Genomic DNA, 16,310 nt, shown 5'->3' with positions numbered 1-16,310 from the left:
TCAACTCTCATTTTCCTTGAAACTTTCCAAACTTAAATCCAAAATTCAAGAAAAGCCCATACCATCACTTTACCGTTATACCCTTGGGTTCCAAAACACAAATCGAACACTCGTTACCCACAACATGCATTATTCACCACCAAATGAGTCTAAACCTCTCATTCCCAAGGCCCAAAGACTTATTATACTTGATCCTCGGGTTACGGCTCCAAATTATGAAACGACTCGAGACATGATGTTACAAGAACTAATAGCATCGTCCATATTGGTTATGAATGGTACTTCCCTACCCTTTCTGAGAGCTTCATGCAAACTCATCAGGAACCAGGTACAAGGGTCGACATTATTTGTCGCGCCAATACCAAATTCTATAGGCAGAGCCTGGTTGTTTCCGTCCATAACAACCACTATGAACACTATGTTTAGGTAGTCCCCTCTTAGACACACACTACCTGTAAAGATAACAGATCGGTAGCAACCTATGAATACATGTAGCTGTAGTTTTTTGGAAAAACAAACCAAAATGCTTTAGGTACACAAACATTCAATTTTAAAGAAACAATAAACAAATATGGAATAAAAAATTTACCACGCATCCAATATCCACAAAAAGACTTGGAAACGATTCATCACATCGGTTTTGATGTTCGTGTAACTATGAGGGTTAGTCCACTTAAGGTTATGTATGTAAAAGGCGGGTTAGTAAATCTTTCTTCGTGCTCACTCTATGAGAAACACGTCTTGAAGGAGTTATAGGAGATAATTGTGAATGATCACAAGTAAGTGTCTAACTACATGTGGTAACATTTATATACAAGGGATGAAAATTGATGTTTATAATATAGAATAACTATCTGTAATGTGTGTATGTGACTCCATATTGTCACTTCATAGTACTAGCTTGACAATCGTACATAGATTCTTATTACAGACAGTGGTACTTCGGAATGTAAGTTCGAAATGGACGGATAATCTTGTTTTGGATCAAAGCTCTGGAATGAATACCCTGACTCCAGAATGCTCTATTCCGAAGAAAATGGTCATTTTACAAAACCAAATTTAAGTTGGTTATTATTACTAAAATACCCGTCTATATGGGTTAGAGTACTCAATTTTCCATTTATTAATTATATTAAATATGACAAGTGTCCCAATATTAAGTGTGTACAAAAATGGTGTGATAAAAAATAGGATGATACTTGATTTCTCTAATTATATACATATATAATTAAAAATGATAAATGATAAAACTAACAAGTTAAATGAAAATTAAGGGGTAAAATAGGGAAAAAAAATCGAAAGTATATAACCATATAAACTCAAAAAAATTATTGTAAACATCTCAAAATATTAATAATGAGTTTTCATGTTAAAGTTCTAAGGATGGACGATATGGTCACCCTGCCTTCCGTCATTATCAATATCAATGGTATCAAGGGCGATACATCATGTATTCTTGTCTCCAGCCACTCCGCGTTTCCCCACCAACGACCTTTTTTCTTTTTTGTGTCCATCTTGAATCGAGAAAGGTACCCCTAAAAGCTCTTATTTCCCTCTATCTCTCCACCACCTTGATCCTTCTCTCCTGCTCCTCTTTCACCCACCCTCCTAAAAAGCAAGATATATCTTATAATTTGCCCATCATCAAAGTTTTTGAGATTTTGCAATTTATTATTCCAGGTTTTTAAGGCGTTACAATATATATCAAAGGGTTTCTAACCCAACGATATCAGATGTCGCTTATCTTCCTTAAGGTCAAAGGTTCAAGTCTGGTTTGAGACATAGATAAAAACAACATTTAGAAACATATTCGATTTGTAATTAAATTTTTTTTGTTAAGAAACACATATATATGTTCTAAGTGTTAGCGGCAGATAAAAATATGGAAGTTTTTAAAAGCTAGCTTTTTTATCTGTTCAGATTCACATTGTAAATCTACACTATAAATCATTAATTTTGTATAAATTTACTGTATGAATCTGCACAAATTCACAGTCATAGATTTCATAGGGTGAATCTGTACAGATTCACAATATGAATCTAAACATATTCACAGTGTGAATCTGAAAAGATTAATTTTTTTTTATCAAATTTGATATCAATGGATGGAGGATAAAAAGTTATGAATATCTATATCTTTTGTTTTATTTTTTGATGAAAAATTTGCTCTAAAAGTTGAGAAAACATTGGTTCATTGGTTCTAAAGTTAAAATGATTTCTTTGTTGAATCCAACCTTTTATATATATATATATATATATATATATATATATATATATATATATATATATATATATGGATTCAAATGTTTCTAGCAACTATTGTGTGCATGAATGCACCAATAGGTATTTCGGAAAAAATAAATCATTTAATGGTATTATAATAATCTTTGCATTTAATTATGGTAGATCAACAACAATTCCTGATATTACGCAAGAAGCAAAGATAAATTTAGAACATTAGCCCTAAATCGAACTTAACATCGTTTCTTATTCACCGCTTCTACTTCTTCTTTTACAATCGAACATCAAGATTCAAAACTCATTACCAGGTAATTGAGTTCAAACCCCACCACCATTCCCTTTTCATTGCTCAGGACCATGAGCAATCCAAAATCATTGATAATTTCTACTTGGGGCCCTGGGATTTAGGGTTTATTTTTCAATTTCAAAATCTTTTGATTGTAATTATATCTTGGATTTTCATCGTTCTTGTAGTCCACACGCGAGAAGAATTCAACGTCATTGCAGATTAGCAAAAGGCAATAGAAGACAAGCGATAGTTGATCATCTTGTCATTCAGGATTTATCGACTGCAATGTTGAAGGGTTTAGGGTAGGTTCAATTACTCATTTGAATCAGGAATCATTATCGGTTTATAGTTTTATCAGGTAATCGATTATCATTCGTTATTCCGTTTGGATAGGTTATAATTGAATTTTGAACTTGAATCATACTAGTTATCCTTTGTTTCAAAACAACATCAACGTATCCCACAATCCTCAAATCCCTATACGCCGACAGATGTGTACAATCAAGCCTTCGCCTTCCCAAAATCTACAGAAGTACCTGAAACACATAACACATAACATGGTAAGCACGAAGCTTAGTGAGTACCCAAAATACCACACACGTCTCATTAGTCTCTCATGGCTATATCTCGAATAAGACCCTCCGGTCGATGTGTCTCAGTGGAACCCTTCGGTCCCACAACTCGGGTGGAACCTCTGGTCCTATCTCAATAATGCATAGAATAATATACAACATAAATCACAAGAGAAAATGCATGATATCACATATCTCAGTATAAGCACATAAGATCAACATATACACAGAATACTATAACATGATAAGTCACATAGACAGTATGCACGATAACACATATCACATTATAAACAAATAAGACCCTCTGGTCAATACTGTACTAAGACCCTCCGGTCTATAATGTACTAAGACCCTCCGGTCAATAATGTACTAAGACCCTCCGGTCAATAATATAAATAAGACCCTCCGGTCAATAACACGAATAAGACCCTCCGATGACACATAAATTACCACACGCGTAAGTATAGTGTGAAGACTCACCTCGGATGGCGAAAAAATCTTATAAATGTTGTTGTTGTACTCGGGCCTCTAACACTCAGCCAAACCCACAATTAACCATATTAGGATCTAAGACCAAACCTTCACATATTAGGTCTAAATATGGTCCACCAACCCGACCCATAAATAACCAAAGCCTATTGGGCCCATCGAGGCCCAATACCAAATGAGTCCACTAATGACCCAACTATGGCCCAATTTTCCAAATTGGCCTCAAATCCTCATATGGGCCTTACCATACAGTCCATCTAAATATTCTAGTCCACATGATTGTTCTTGGATAGCCCATCAATAGCCTAATCACCAAAGCCCAATGGAATGGCCCAACTGAAGGCCCAAGTAAAATTAGGGTTTCACATAAAATGAAAATTAGGGCTAAGTGTTTCTTACTTAACCCATTAAGGATTTAATCCATTAAGTCCATCACTCTACTAGGCCATTCATATAATGTAGTTGGACATAAACCAAAATTCTAGTCTAACAGTCCAAACGCGGGTCCCGACAATTCCCAAACTAACACTCCTAGAATTAGGGTTTTCTAAACCCTAAATAGGGTTTCCAACCCAATCACAAGCCCATTAGTCCATTTGGTAAACTTTTAGGTTAATTAACTGATAATTAAGTCGGGCACCACCCACTCCACCTCATGTAGTGGTGGTCAATGGCGGCTCACAGTGGTGGTGATGGGTTTTCTTAATTATTCTGATCGAATTACAACATACAACGCAACATCTCAAATAAAAACATACACACAGCCACCCTTGTGGTGGCCAACGGTGGTACAAGGTGGCAGCCACCACCTCACGGTGGTGGTGGTGGCCTTTTCTTAGTTTTCCGGCCAAACAAACACACACCCGAAATAACACACACACCACACGAACTTGAAGCAGCCTTGTACTCACGTGAGACACGAACACGTAAGCTCTTTGGGGCGGTAACGGTGATCGCAATAGTAAGGAAATAACACAGGCGGCGGCGACGAACAGCGGTGTTGATGGCAACAGTCACCAAGGTCGGCTGCCATTGTGGTTCTTCACGACTTTCACTCGACAGAAAAACCCACACACACGGGCATCTGCATCACAAATCACGAACGCTGCCACCAACTCGTTGGAACAAACCAGCAACGGCAGCAACAACGACGCTACGACCGACGACGGACGATAACGACCACTATTGGCAACACCGGAGCGTACTAGACGGCAAGAGCTACGACGGTGGCCTCTTGGTGGTCATTACGTGTTACCGATGAACAAAAGAAGAAGAATGAAAGACGGTGGTAATACTCGGCTGGTGGTTTCCGGCTCCGACCATGACGGCGGCGTTTGAAATTGAGGTTGGCGGCTAAGACGCGTCGTCTAGGGTTAGGGTTTACCAGGGTGACGAGTTTATATACCCCGAGCCCCATATGAATTTATCCCATAATGTCAACAATAGTCCCCCCCATCATGAAATAATTTCGAAACAACCCCCATATTTATCCATTATACCCCTGCTCCTATAATTCTTTTCATAATAAGCCCCAACAGTTGCCAAACAACCCCTCCTTTACAATTTATTCTCAAATGAAGTCCACATGTTACGATGCCCTTAGCCTCCAAAATATCTTCAAATTAAGTCTCAATAATTTACCAAGTAGTCCCTACCTTCATAAATATTTACAAAACCAATCCGAAACTTACACTTTAAACCCCCGACTTCTATAATTGTAACAATCGGCTCTCCAAAACCAACACTTTGCTAAATATTATTGACTTAGGACTTATGTTCATTTATAAGTCTTTATCTACTTATTTATTTAATAAACGGGATGTTACATTGATTAGACCTAGACAACCAAAAAAAAGGAAGGGAAACTTTAATCTTATTCTTTTAGAATGATTGTTCTCTAAGAATAAACTCGAATTTTATTCTTTAATTTTTTTCATATCAAAATGCAAACACATGTTCATTTTATAAGAATATAAATATTACATAAAACATGTGTTGCTAGTAATTCTGACATAATACATTTATACATGCTTTAGAATGTTTATGCATATAGAAGAAAATACTATGATTTAAATGCATTCTGTTAGAATTTATTTATATGTATGCATTCTGTTAGAATGTCTTTGAGAATGTTTGGTAACAAAAAGTATATTTGTTTAATTGGTAATACTAACGAGTAATGTATCTTATTCTTTCGAAATTACATGTAGAAGAAATTCAATATTAAACATACAAAAGAAATATTCGGAATCGAGTTCAACAACAAGTATATATGTGAAGATTAAGTTGATTATATGGACCATTAAAGAGGATCAAATGTATTTGTTCAATAATTGTATATTTAAAAATGCTATTTTTTAAGAATTTTATTCATTTTTAAATTTGAATTAATTTAAAATATTCAGATTTTTAAAAATAAAGGATTTAATTATCCCTTAAAATCTGGAAATTTCCTTATTTAATATAGGTAAATTGACCAAAATACTCTTATGCTGAAAATTGTGTGATTATATGGTGCATGTTACCCTATTGTAATATCATAGACTCTCAAATCATAACATTTGATAATATTTCATCCGGTGGTCCAGATCTTTGCATTCTAGCACATAATATTTAGTAAAAACAAAATAACCTAAGCATACATATATATATATATATATATATATATATATATATATATATATATATATAGAGAGAGAGAGAGAGAGAGAAAGAGAGAGAGAGAGAGAGAGAGAGAGAGAAGTTCAATCGAGAAAATAAAATAGGTTGACAATGGAGGAATCATTCTCAGCCACTAATTTATTTTTGCCGCAAAAACCTCTATCATACCGGCAGAAATGGGGAAGGAATACACATGTGTCTTCCAAGAAAACATGTTTCCTTAAACAATGTTAATCATTACCTTAATATATACAAAACATAGTTTTTTTTTTAATTTTTAAGGAGCTTTTTTTTATGAAAAACGATTTTAAATATATCAAAATTCATAATTTTTTATTCTCTACAAATAGACATCAATATTGATATAATTTTAAGATAAATTAAAATTTTTATTTTTGTATAGTTTCAGCTATCGTTATTCATAAGTGAATAGAAATACATTAGATTTTTACTACAGTATATTCGTTATTCATTTATGAATAAAAAAATATTTTAAATTTTTTTTTACAGTTTAAGTATCATTTATACTATTTATTCATATATGAATTACAAATTAACTGTGACAAAAATCTGACAAATGTTTTATTTATATATAAATATAAAATATGACGACAACTAATACACGTTTTATTCATATATAAATATAATATATGACGAAAGATGATGCAAAAAATATATTTGAAGTAAGAAAACTTTATTACGTGTTATATTCATATATGAACGATACTCAAACTATAAAAGAAAAGTTAACCATACGTTTTATTCATAAGTGAATAACAAATATATTGTAATAAAAATCTAATTGATTTTTATTCACTTAGACCGTAGGGTATGGGTGGGGAGTTTTCCTCACTTTTTGTGGGTCACACCATCCTTTCCATCACTTTCCTTTCCATTGCCTAAAACCCAAGGAATAAGTGGGAAGCTCCATTCATTATTATTTTTTTATAAATATATTTTATACATATATTATACTCATTTTGTAGGGAATTAAAAACCATGAATTTTGTTATATATTTTTATATTTTTTTAGTATGTATATAATTTTATAAATATTAAAAAAGATTATAAACCATGAATTTTTATAAATATATTTTATACATTATTATTTTTTTTATAAATATATTTTATACATATATTATACTCATTTTGTAGGGAATTAAAAACCATGAATTTTGTTATATATTTTTATATTTTTTTTAGTATGTATATAATTTTATAAATATTAAAAAAGATTAAAAAAAAAAATTGGCCAATATAATGAGGAGAGAGAATGCGACACCCCCTCTCCGCACCTCTTTCCCGCAGGAAGCTCCCCTCACCCACGATACGATGTTCCAGTGAGAGGGAAGCCTTCCCGCTCCATACCCTCCGGCCTTATGAATAACGAGAGTTGAAACTCTAAAAAAAATATTTTTTTTTATCTTATTTTAAAACTATATCAATATGAATGTGTATTTATAGAGAATAAAAAATTATGAATTTTTATATATTTAATATAATTTTTCGATAAAAATAGTTTTCTAAAAATAAAAAAAAAACAAAAAAAAATATGTTTTTAGTTATATTAAGATAAAGATTAACATAGTTTAATGAAACATGTTTGGTTGAAAAAAACACGTGTATCCGTTATCTATTTCCGCCGGTAGGCTAAGTGATTTGTGGCAAAATAAATGTATGATTGAAAATAATTCTCTTATTTTCAATTTTTTTTCTCAATTATATATATATATATATATATATATATATATATATATATATATATATATATATATATATATATATATATATATATATATATATATATATATATATTAAACCGATATAGATTTTCAAAAAACTGTAAACTATTTTCAAAGAAAGGAACTCAAAAGATTTAATATTATAAATTTTAACAAATATAATTTCAACAAATGAAATTCGAAAAAGCTTTGGATATCAAACATCATAAATCTCTCAAAGAGGTTATAGTTAGTTACGAATAGCGGAATAGATACACCATATAATCTTAATCAAGTAAATCTTTTAATAAAATACATTAAAATTAGAGTAAATTACATTTCTTCTCCCTGTGTTATGCATCTTTTAGCAGTTTTGGTCATGGTTTTAAAGCATTAATGCAATGGTCCTTATGTTCACAAAAATCAGCTTTGATGCTTTGTGGTTCAAGATTTCATAGTAGAGGTGTCACGAGAAAGTCAGGAGTTACAGGATATTAGAAAAAAATTCTAAATTTTTTGCATTGCGTCCAGAAAAGTCAGAGGCTGCATCATTGTCACAGTCTAGAAAAAATCAACCATTCCCCATCCTCTTCGTCTACGACGAGCTACCACCACTACTGAAGTCCATAAAAACTAACCCCTCGTCCTTATCCTCTTCATCTCTGACGAGTTATCACCATCGCTATAGTCCAGAAAAAACAACCCATTACCTCACTATGTTAATATATGCAGTCGATTTGAACTTTAAATGGTGGGAGAGAAAGCGAGCGACGACGATGAGTATATAAATGAAGAGGAGATGATGTTCGTTAGGAATTTTTATGGTAGATTATAGTTGTTAGGCTTTTGGGGACTTGATTTTAAATTTTTACATGAATTGTCTTTTTTCAAGGAATGTTAAAATAATATAAACAAAAAGAAGGGTAATTTCGTTGATTTTCATGAATTTAACATGAATGTAACGTAGACATGTGGATAGTAACGGGCTAAGGGACCAAAGTTTATAGATTTTACAACCATAAGGACCTTTGGCACTAACTTTCAAAAACAAAACTAAATATGTAGAAAGATGTAAACCAAAGGGACCTAAAATGTAATTTACTCTTAAAATTCTTATATTATTATTAATTGTTATTTGGAGATGAGAATTCATCTAAAATATAAACACTCGAATACCATCTCTGTTTCACCATCATCATCATCTCTCTTCCTCCCTTTTCTGAACTGTAAATTAGGGTAAAACCCTCTATAAATTTCAACTACAAATTAGGATTTCAATATCACGCTAAATCAATTTCTGCAACTCTTGTAATCACTATTACGACTTAACGGATTTAAGGTAGTCAAACGCTTGATTCTTCTCCACTTCATGTTCGTGTTAGTAAGTTGTTTCATCGAATTAGTAAGTTGTTTCGTCGAAAAATTCGAAAGCTGATCATTCGTCAAGTATACGCATCATCAATCATGTCCATGTATTCCTTTATGTATTTTGTGTCGGTTTTAAGCTTAACAGGGACGATGAAAAAAATAAAAAACAAATTTAATTGGGGGGGGGGGGGGGGGGGGTAGTTTTAAGTTATCTCTTTCTCATACAAAAGAGTTTAATTTTGTGGTTATAGTATGGTGATTCATTTATTTTTCTTAATCGTTATAGTGATCGATATAGATATTTTTCAGTTTCTGGCACGCAAGTGTGCTTTATTTAATTTTCGTCTGATGCTTTTCATACTTTTGATGTGTGATTAAGGATCAGGAGATTTGTAAAAGCACTTTTTTTAGTCAACTGTTGTGTGTAATGATTTGTTGAGGGTGAGAAAAATGTCTGTTTGGTAAACTGGTTATCCGCTGTGTTGTTAATATTGTTATGATGTTTGATTTGGTAACGTATTAATGGTAGTTCGTTCTGTTAATGAGTTTTGCAGTGTGTTGATGGGTAATCGAGGGCATAAAAGAAGTGAAACAGTTGATGAATTGCCAGCAGATAAGAGAACGTGTAGTTCATTGGAGTTCAGACCAAGTTCATCAATGTCGCCGGTTGAAACCCCAAGCACCTCGACGAATCAAACCCACGATCATGACCACGAAATGGAAACATCTTCATCTGCTTCTGGTTCAGGGCGTACAGACGAAGATAAGGATTCAGCATATGGCTCCTGTGATTCAGAGGAAACCGGTGATGCAGATCAAAGACGACAAAGGCATGCTATACTTGATTACCAAAGGCAAAGGCTATCTGCTGATCAAGCGAAATTCAAAAGGGTTTTATCAAATCTGAGTGAAGAAACCGAGGAATCTGCTCAACAGGAAGCGCTCAGGGAGCTTTGTGAAATACTCTCGTTCTGTACAGACAGTTCTTTATCCAGTTTAATTGCGGATTCCTTGTCTCCCATTCTTATAAAGCTGGCTAGCCATGAAAGCAATCCTGAGATCATGCTTCTATCTATTAGGGCTCTAACTTATCTCTGTGACATTCATCCTCAATCCTCTGCTTTAATTATACGACATGATGGAGTTACAGCACTTTGTAAGAGATTACTGGCTTTTGAGTACGAAGATGTAGCTGAACAGGTTTGTGAAATTTCAAAAACCTCATTGATTTCAACATCTTCTGATTCTATTGTTTTTAATTCACACATTTCTCTTCTCTCATAGTGTTTGCAAGCATTAGAGAAGATATCACGTGAGCAACCACTTGCTTGTTTACAATCTGGTGCAATCATGGCTGTTCTTACTTTCATTGATTTCTTCTCCACAAGTCTCCAGGTATAAAGACTGTAGGGTCAAAATAACTTTGTATCAGAAATCATATTTATTTAGCTAATATTTTTTCTTTTTCTTTTTCAAGAGGGTTGCTCTTTCCACTGTGGTAAATATATGTGTGAAGCTTCCATCTGAAGGTTCTTCACCTTTTATGGATGCAGTTCCAGTACTTTGCAAACTTTTACAGTATGAGGACAATCAGGTATAAATATAATTATGGTCTTTCTTATAATCTTTTGTACTTTACTGACATATTCTTGTGATTGCAGCTTGTTGAACATGTTGCTACATGCTTAATTAAAATAGCAGAAAGAGTACAAGAATCCAGTGAAATGCTTGATGAACTTTCTAAACATGGATTGATTCATCAAGTGGCACATCTTATAGACTTGAACAGCCATACCACTCTATCTCATTCTGTTCATACTGTATGTATATGTATATCTTCTTTTCTTTTAGCAATTTCTTTTTCTTTTCAATCTTTTTTTGAAGAACTCTTGTGTATTTCTATGCAGGGTTTAATTGGACTACTTGTTAAACTTGCTTCTGGTTCTATGGTAGCTGTGAAGACACTTTTTGATCTTAATATAAGTAGCATTTTGAAAGAGATCTTGTCAATATATGACCTTTCACATGGAGTCCCTTCCCCTCGAACAATTGATGGACATTATAATCAAATGCATGAAGTTTTGAAGTTGTTGATTCAGCTTCTACCCGTTGTATCCAGAAATCAAGAAGTTCCATTAGCTGCAGAAAAAGAAGCTTTCTTGGTGACTCATCCTGATCTTGTAGAGAAATTTGGGAATGATTTATTACCTGTTTTGATCCAGGTTGGTTATCATTTGTCAATCATGTTGTACTGATTTCTTGCTAACTTTTACAATTTCCCTGATATACCCTTTCTTTTCTTCTCGTTTCTGAACAGGTTGTTGATTCTGGAGTGGATTTATATATCTGTTATGGGTGTCTATCTGTTGTGGACAAGTTACTTTATTACAGCAACTCTGATATGCTTCTTGATTTGCTTAAAAGCACCAACATTTCAAGGTGACATAATCTTGATACTCAACTATACTTTTTTTTTAATCAAATTTCTCTTCAGTTTTAATGGTTTCATGTTGGTAATTTCTCAGGTTTTTGGCTGGAGTGTTCACTAGGAAGGATATACATGTACTAATGCTAGCTCTTAATATCTCTGACACTATCCTACAAAAGAATACTGATGTTTTCATGGGACCTTTTGTTAAAGAAGGTGTTCTTTTTGCCATTGATGCACTTATAGACCCTGAAAAGTGTTCACAGTTTATGTTTTCAATGTTCAACGACATCCAATTATCGAATACTTCAAGCAAAAAATATGCTGGAAAAGATGTGATTCGCTGCTTATGTTTTTCTTTTGATGTCAACAAAACTTCATCATCTTCAGAATCAAGGAAATGTAAGTTGGAATTGGAATGTGTTCGAACTCTTGCAAAACACATAAGAACAAAGTACTTTGACACAAATTCCTCCACCTCAGAGACTGGAATGACTCCAATTCTTGAAAAGCTGAAATCTTTATCTTCTGAATTATCTTCCATGATGACACAAGAGGGATATGATCATGTCTTGCATCAAATCATGTCAATTCTCAATGGCAGAGATGTGATTTCCACTTTTGAATTTGTCGAGAGCGGAATCACTGATTCCTTAGTTAGTTACCTTTCTAATGGGGATTGTTCTAGAGTGGAGGCATTTGGGAGGCTGTTTTTATCATGCACAAATCAACCGCTTGATTACTTCTCTTTATCTGGATTTATCTCAAAACTACAAAGTGCTTTATCTTCTGTTGAAGATTTTCCTGTTGTGTTAAACAATTCATTCAAACACAGGAATTCATATGCCACTGTGCCACGTAGGCATTCCACCACTTACCCATGTCTCAGAGTTCTATTTGTGAAAGAAGAGGGAGAGTCAACTTTGACTGAATACACAGGAGACGTTCAAACTGTTGATCCATTTTCAGATTTTGAAGCAATTGAAACTTTCTTATGGCCTAAAGTTTGCTTAAACAATGCTCAATCACCCTCTGATAAAAGTCAACACGATGTCGGTCAAAGTCAAACTTCTCCTCAAAAACCAACAGAGGTACAATACAACAGTTTACCTTTTTATTTTTTTACCACATTTCTTCAAAGTTGAAAATTACATTTCTATATAAAGTTGGTGTTATTGTTTCAGGATGCCAGTTCTTCACAGAAACTATCATTTTACCTTGAAGGAAAGGAAATTGACCGAGGGTTGACTATTTATCAAGCTGTTCTTAGTCAACACATATCAGAATTTGACACTGTGAATGGATTATTGTGGAATCAATTACACAAAATAACATTCAAAAAATCATTAACCTTAGAAAAAAGTAGTTCCCCTTCTGAAATTGGTTCTTCTGTTGAAAAGTCAACTCCATGTCACAACTTATTGTTTTTGCTGAGAATCTTGGAATCCGTGAACGAATGTAGATTCCATCTCATGACTCGCGAAAGAATTGAAGCGTTTTCCGAGGGCAAAATTGGAAACTTGGATGATGTAAAAGCAACAAACGAGGGTATTTTGGTCAACGAGTTTGTGAACACTAGGTTAACAGAAAAACTCGAGCAACAGATGCGGGACCCGTTGGCAATATGTACAGGTGGCATGCCATCATGGTGTACACAGTTGATGACATCATGCCCTTTCTTGTTTAGTTTCGAGGCAAGATGGAAGTACTTCAAGTTAGTAGCGTTGGGTAAGCACCAGGGGCAAAACGGTCAAAATGATTCCCCTATGCCACGAAAAAAGTTTTTGGTTTATAGAAATCAGATTCTTGAATCGGCTTCCAAAATGATGGATTTACATGCGAATCAAAAAGTTGTTCTTGAAGTGAAATATGATGAAGAAGTTGGTACGGGTCTGGGTCCCACATTGGAGTTTTTTACACTTGTTAGTAATGAGTTTCAGAAGCCCGGAATGGGAATGTGGCGAGGTGACAACTCCGGAATCGGAATTGTTAATTCCGTTCCGTTCGGACTCTTTCCTTCGCCGTTGCGTAATTCCATCACGGATGTGAATAAAAAATTTGTGCTTTTAGGGCAGGTGGTTGCGAAGGCTCTTCATGATGGAAGGGTTTTGGATATTCCGTTTTCAAAAGCTTTTTATAAACTAATTCTTGGAAAGGTTTGGTTTTGTTTCTTATATAATTTAATGTTGATATTTTATGCAATCTGGTTTTGATTAACTTTGGAATTTATGATTCCAGGAACTTACTGTGTATGACATCCAGTCGTTTGATGCTGGTTTGGGTAAAACCTTGATTGAGTTTCAAGCTCTTGTTGAAAGAAAAAAGAATTTAGAAAAATTTGGAAAAAATTCAGAATTTGAATTTCGGGGTTCAAAAATTCAAGATTTACATCTGGATTTTACTCTTCCTGGATATCCTGATTATATTCTTGCTTCTGGTCCTGATAAAGAAATGGTTAGGCTTTTTTTTAAAATTTTTTTGGGTAAATCACAGGAAATAGCAAACAATAATTTACTCGTTTTACCAATATTAGCAATGTACTTTATTTTTCACCTATAATAGCAACATACTTACATTGCCAATATTGGTAGAAAGAGAAAAGTAAGTTGCTATTTTCCCAATTTACCCTTTCTTTTTCTTTTATAACCATCTTTTTGTTCATGATCCGTTATATGGAGAAAATGAAAAAAAAATGTTTAATTTTTCAGGTGAACATGATGAATTTGGAGAATTATATTGAACTTGTGGCTGATGCAACGATAAATTCTGGGATTATGAAACAAATGGAAGCTTTTAAATCTGGATTTAATCAGGTTTTCCCGATTAAAAATCTCAAGATATTCACCGATGAGGAATTAGAGCGTCTTTTATGTGGCGAAAGTGAAACTTGGAATGTGAGTTTTATTTAATTTAAAATTATAACTTTTAGATACTAATTATTTTTTGTTTTCAACAGTCAAACCAGCTTTCAGATCTTATAAAGTTTGATCATGGATATACTGCTAGTAGTCCTCCCATTATACACGTTAGTACTATTAATTCTTCTTATTTTTATTATTCCTTTTTACTTTTTTTAATTTCTTGGTTTAATAATTAAATTTAAGAAAAATGCAGTTTCTGGAAGTCATACAAGAATTTGACTATGAACAGCAAAAAGCTTTTGTGAAATTTGTGACTGGTGCACCACGGCTTCCTATTGGTGGGTTGGCATCACTCAACCCAAAACTCACAATCGTACGCAAGGTCAGTTTCGTAATTTTCTTTTTTAGAATTAATAATGTTTTGGGACTTGTTTTAATTTTTTATTTTTATTTGACAGCTTTGTGATAAAGTGGTGGATGCGGATCTTCCAAGTGTGATGACATGTGCTAATTATCTGAAATTGCCTCCGTATTCTTCTAAGGTTATATAAAACACATCAATTACATTTTTGGTCCCTTAGTATAGATGATTTTTGCAATTTTGGTCCCAAAACTTTTGTTTGGTCCAGCCTCCAAGGCTAACAAGTTGTAAAAATGGTGGGTTTTTTTACAGGAAATGATGAAGGAGAAGCTGTTATATGCAATAACAGAAGGGCAAGGATCGTTTCATCTCTCTTAGGTGATGGTATATGCTGTGAATATTATATGTAATTATCAATCAGTTTAGGTGGCGGTGGTTGGTGGTGGTGGTGGTGGTGGTGGTGGTGGTGGTGGTGTAGATACCTGGTAAGAGAAGACAAGAGAAGAGAAGAGAGAGGTAGGTGGTAGATTGGTGAAAGGTTATGGAGGAGAAAGTGTACAGAAAGAAGATGTTTGGTTTCATGTTTGACGACTGACGAGCATCACCCCTCCAATAGCTCATTTTGTACAGTGGTTGCTTTTGCTTTTATCGTAATTTATTTATATGTTTCTACTTTCTACTTTTAAATTTTAATTATCAACATAAACTTATTTCGTGTTTTATTTCCATTTCTATTGCTTGCTGGATTAATATATGCATCGATGTCGTTATGTTATTACGTTAGTTTTGGTAGTCATATATGTATGGTATCCTTTTTTATTATTATAGTTTTCAACGAATGAAATTTTAAATCATATAAAAGAATTGAATCAGCAATCAATTAATCTTTTGAAACATGTTTTACTGTTCCACGTGCATCTAATGTGTTTCAGGAGATCCACATTACCAACTTATGATTGAGTTCTTTATAAAATCTTATTAAGGTGGTAATATTAAATTCATTCTTTAAGCAAGTTTTAATTAAGGTGGTAATATTCAATTCAAGTCACTTTAATGGACTTTAACCTTTTTTTTTTTTTTTTGAAAAATAAACCTCTAGTAATATTAAGGATTTCAAGTTTCACAATTCCAGTTACACACAAAAATCAGCTCGTGATTTTCGTGAAACTGGCATGGCTATTTAATCGTAGATTTGATAAATAATATTTTATGTTGTATATATACATTATGAACATCGTGAGAGACATGATACTCATTTGTTACTAGGGATGACACATAGACTTATTTGTTTGTTGAGCAAAATAGATGTTATTGAGCAA

At 33.4% G+C, this 16,310-nt stretch overlaps 1 protein-coding gene across 3 annotated transcripts; it reads left to right on the top strand.

The window, feature by feature from the left end:
• The first annotated feature begins 9,130 nt into the window (after nucleotides 1-9,130).
• Nucleotides 9,131-15,713, top strand: LOC111915192 (E3 ubiquitin-protein ligase UPL4). Of its 3 annotated transcripts, none has more exons than XM_023910863.3 (15): nucleotides 9,131-9,209; nucleotides 9,896-10,541; nucleotides 10,626-10,736; nucleotides 10,819-10,935; nucleotides 11,003-11,161; nucleotides 11,249-11,563; nucleotides 11,659-11,780; nucleotides 11,867-12,860; nucleotides 12,954-13,925; nucleotides 14,008-14,223; nucleotides 14,478-14,663; nucleotides 14,726-14,794; nucleotides 14,884-15,012; nucleotides 15,089-15,172; nucleotides 15,304-15,713. In XM_023910863.3, the coding sequence occupies exons 2-15, from the start codon at nucleotides 9,903-9,905 to the stop codon at nucleotides 15,367-15,369; spliced, it is 4,179 nt and encodes a 1,392-aa protein (XP_023766631.2). In that variant the 5' UTR covers nucleotides 9,131-9,209; nucleotides 9,896-9,902; the 3' UTR covers nucleotides 15,370-15,713. The 3 variants fall into 3 exon arrangements, with proteins under 3 accessions (XP_023766631.2, XP_052626697.1, XP_052626698.1); XM_052770737.1 differs by having other exon boundaries at nucleotides 9,131-9,312; XM_052770738.1 differs by lacking the exon at nucleotides 9,131-9,209 and adding an exon at nucleotides 9,592-9,782.
• The last annotated feature ends 597 nt before the right edge of the window (nucleotides 15,714-16,310 follow it).

This window comes from Lactuca sativa, chromosome 1 (genome assembly GCF_002870075.4).
Source record: "Lactuca sativa cultivar Salinas chromosome 1, Lsat_Salinas_v11, whole genome shotgun sequence".
In the NCBI taxonomy this organism is placed as follows: domain Eukaryota; kingdom Viridiplantae; phylum Streptophyta; class Magnoliopsida; order Asterales; family Asteraceae; genus Lactuca; species Lactuca sativa.
This window is presented reverse-complemented; position numbering and strand designations above follow the sequence as displayed.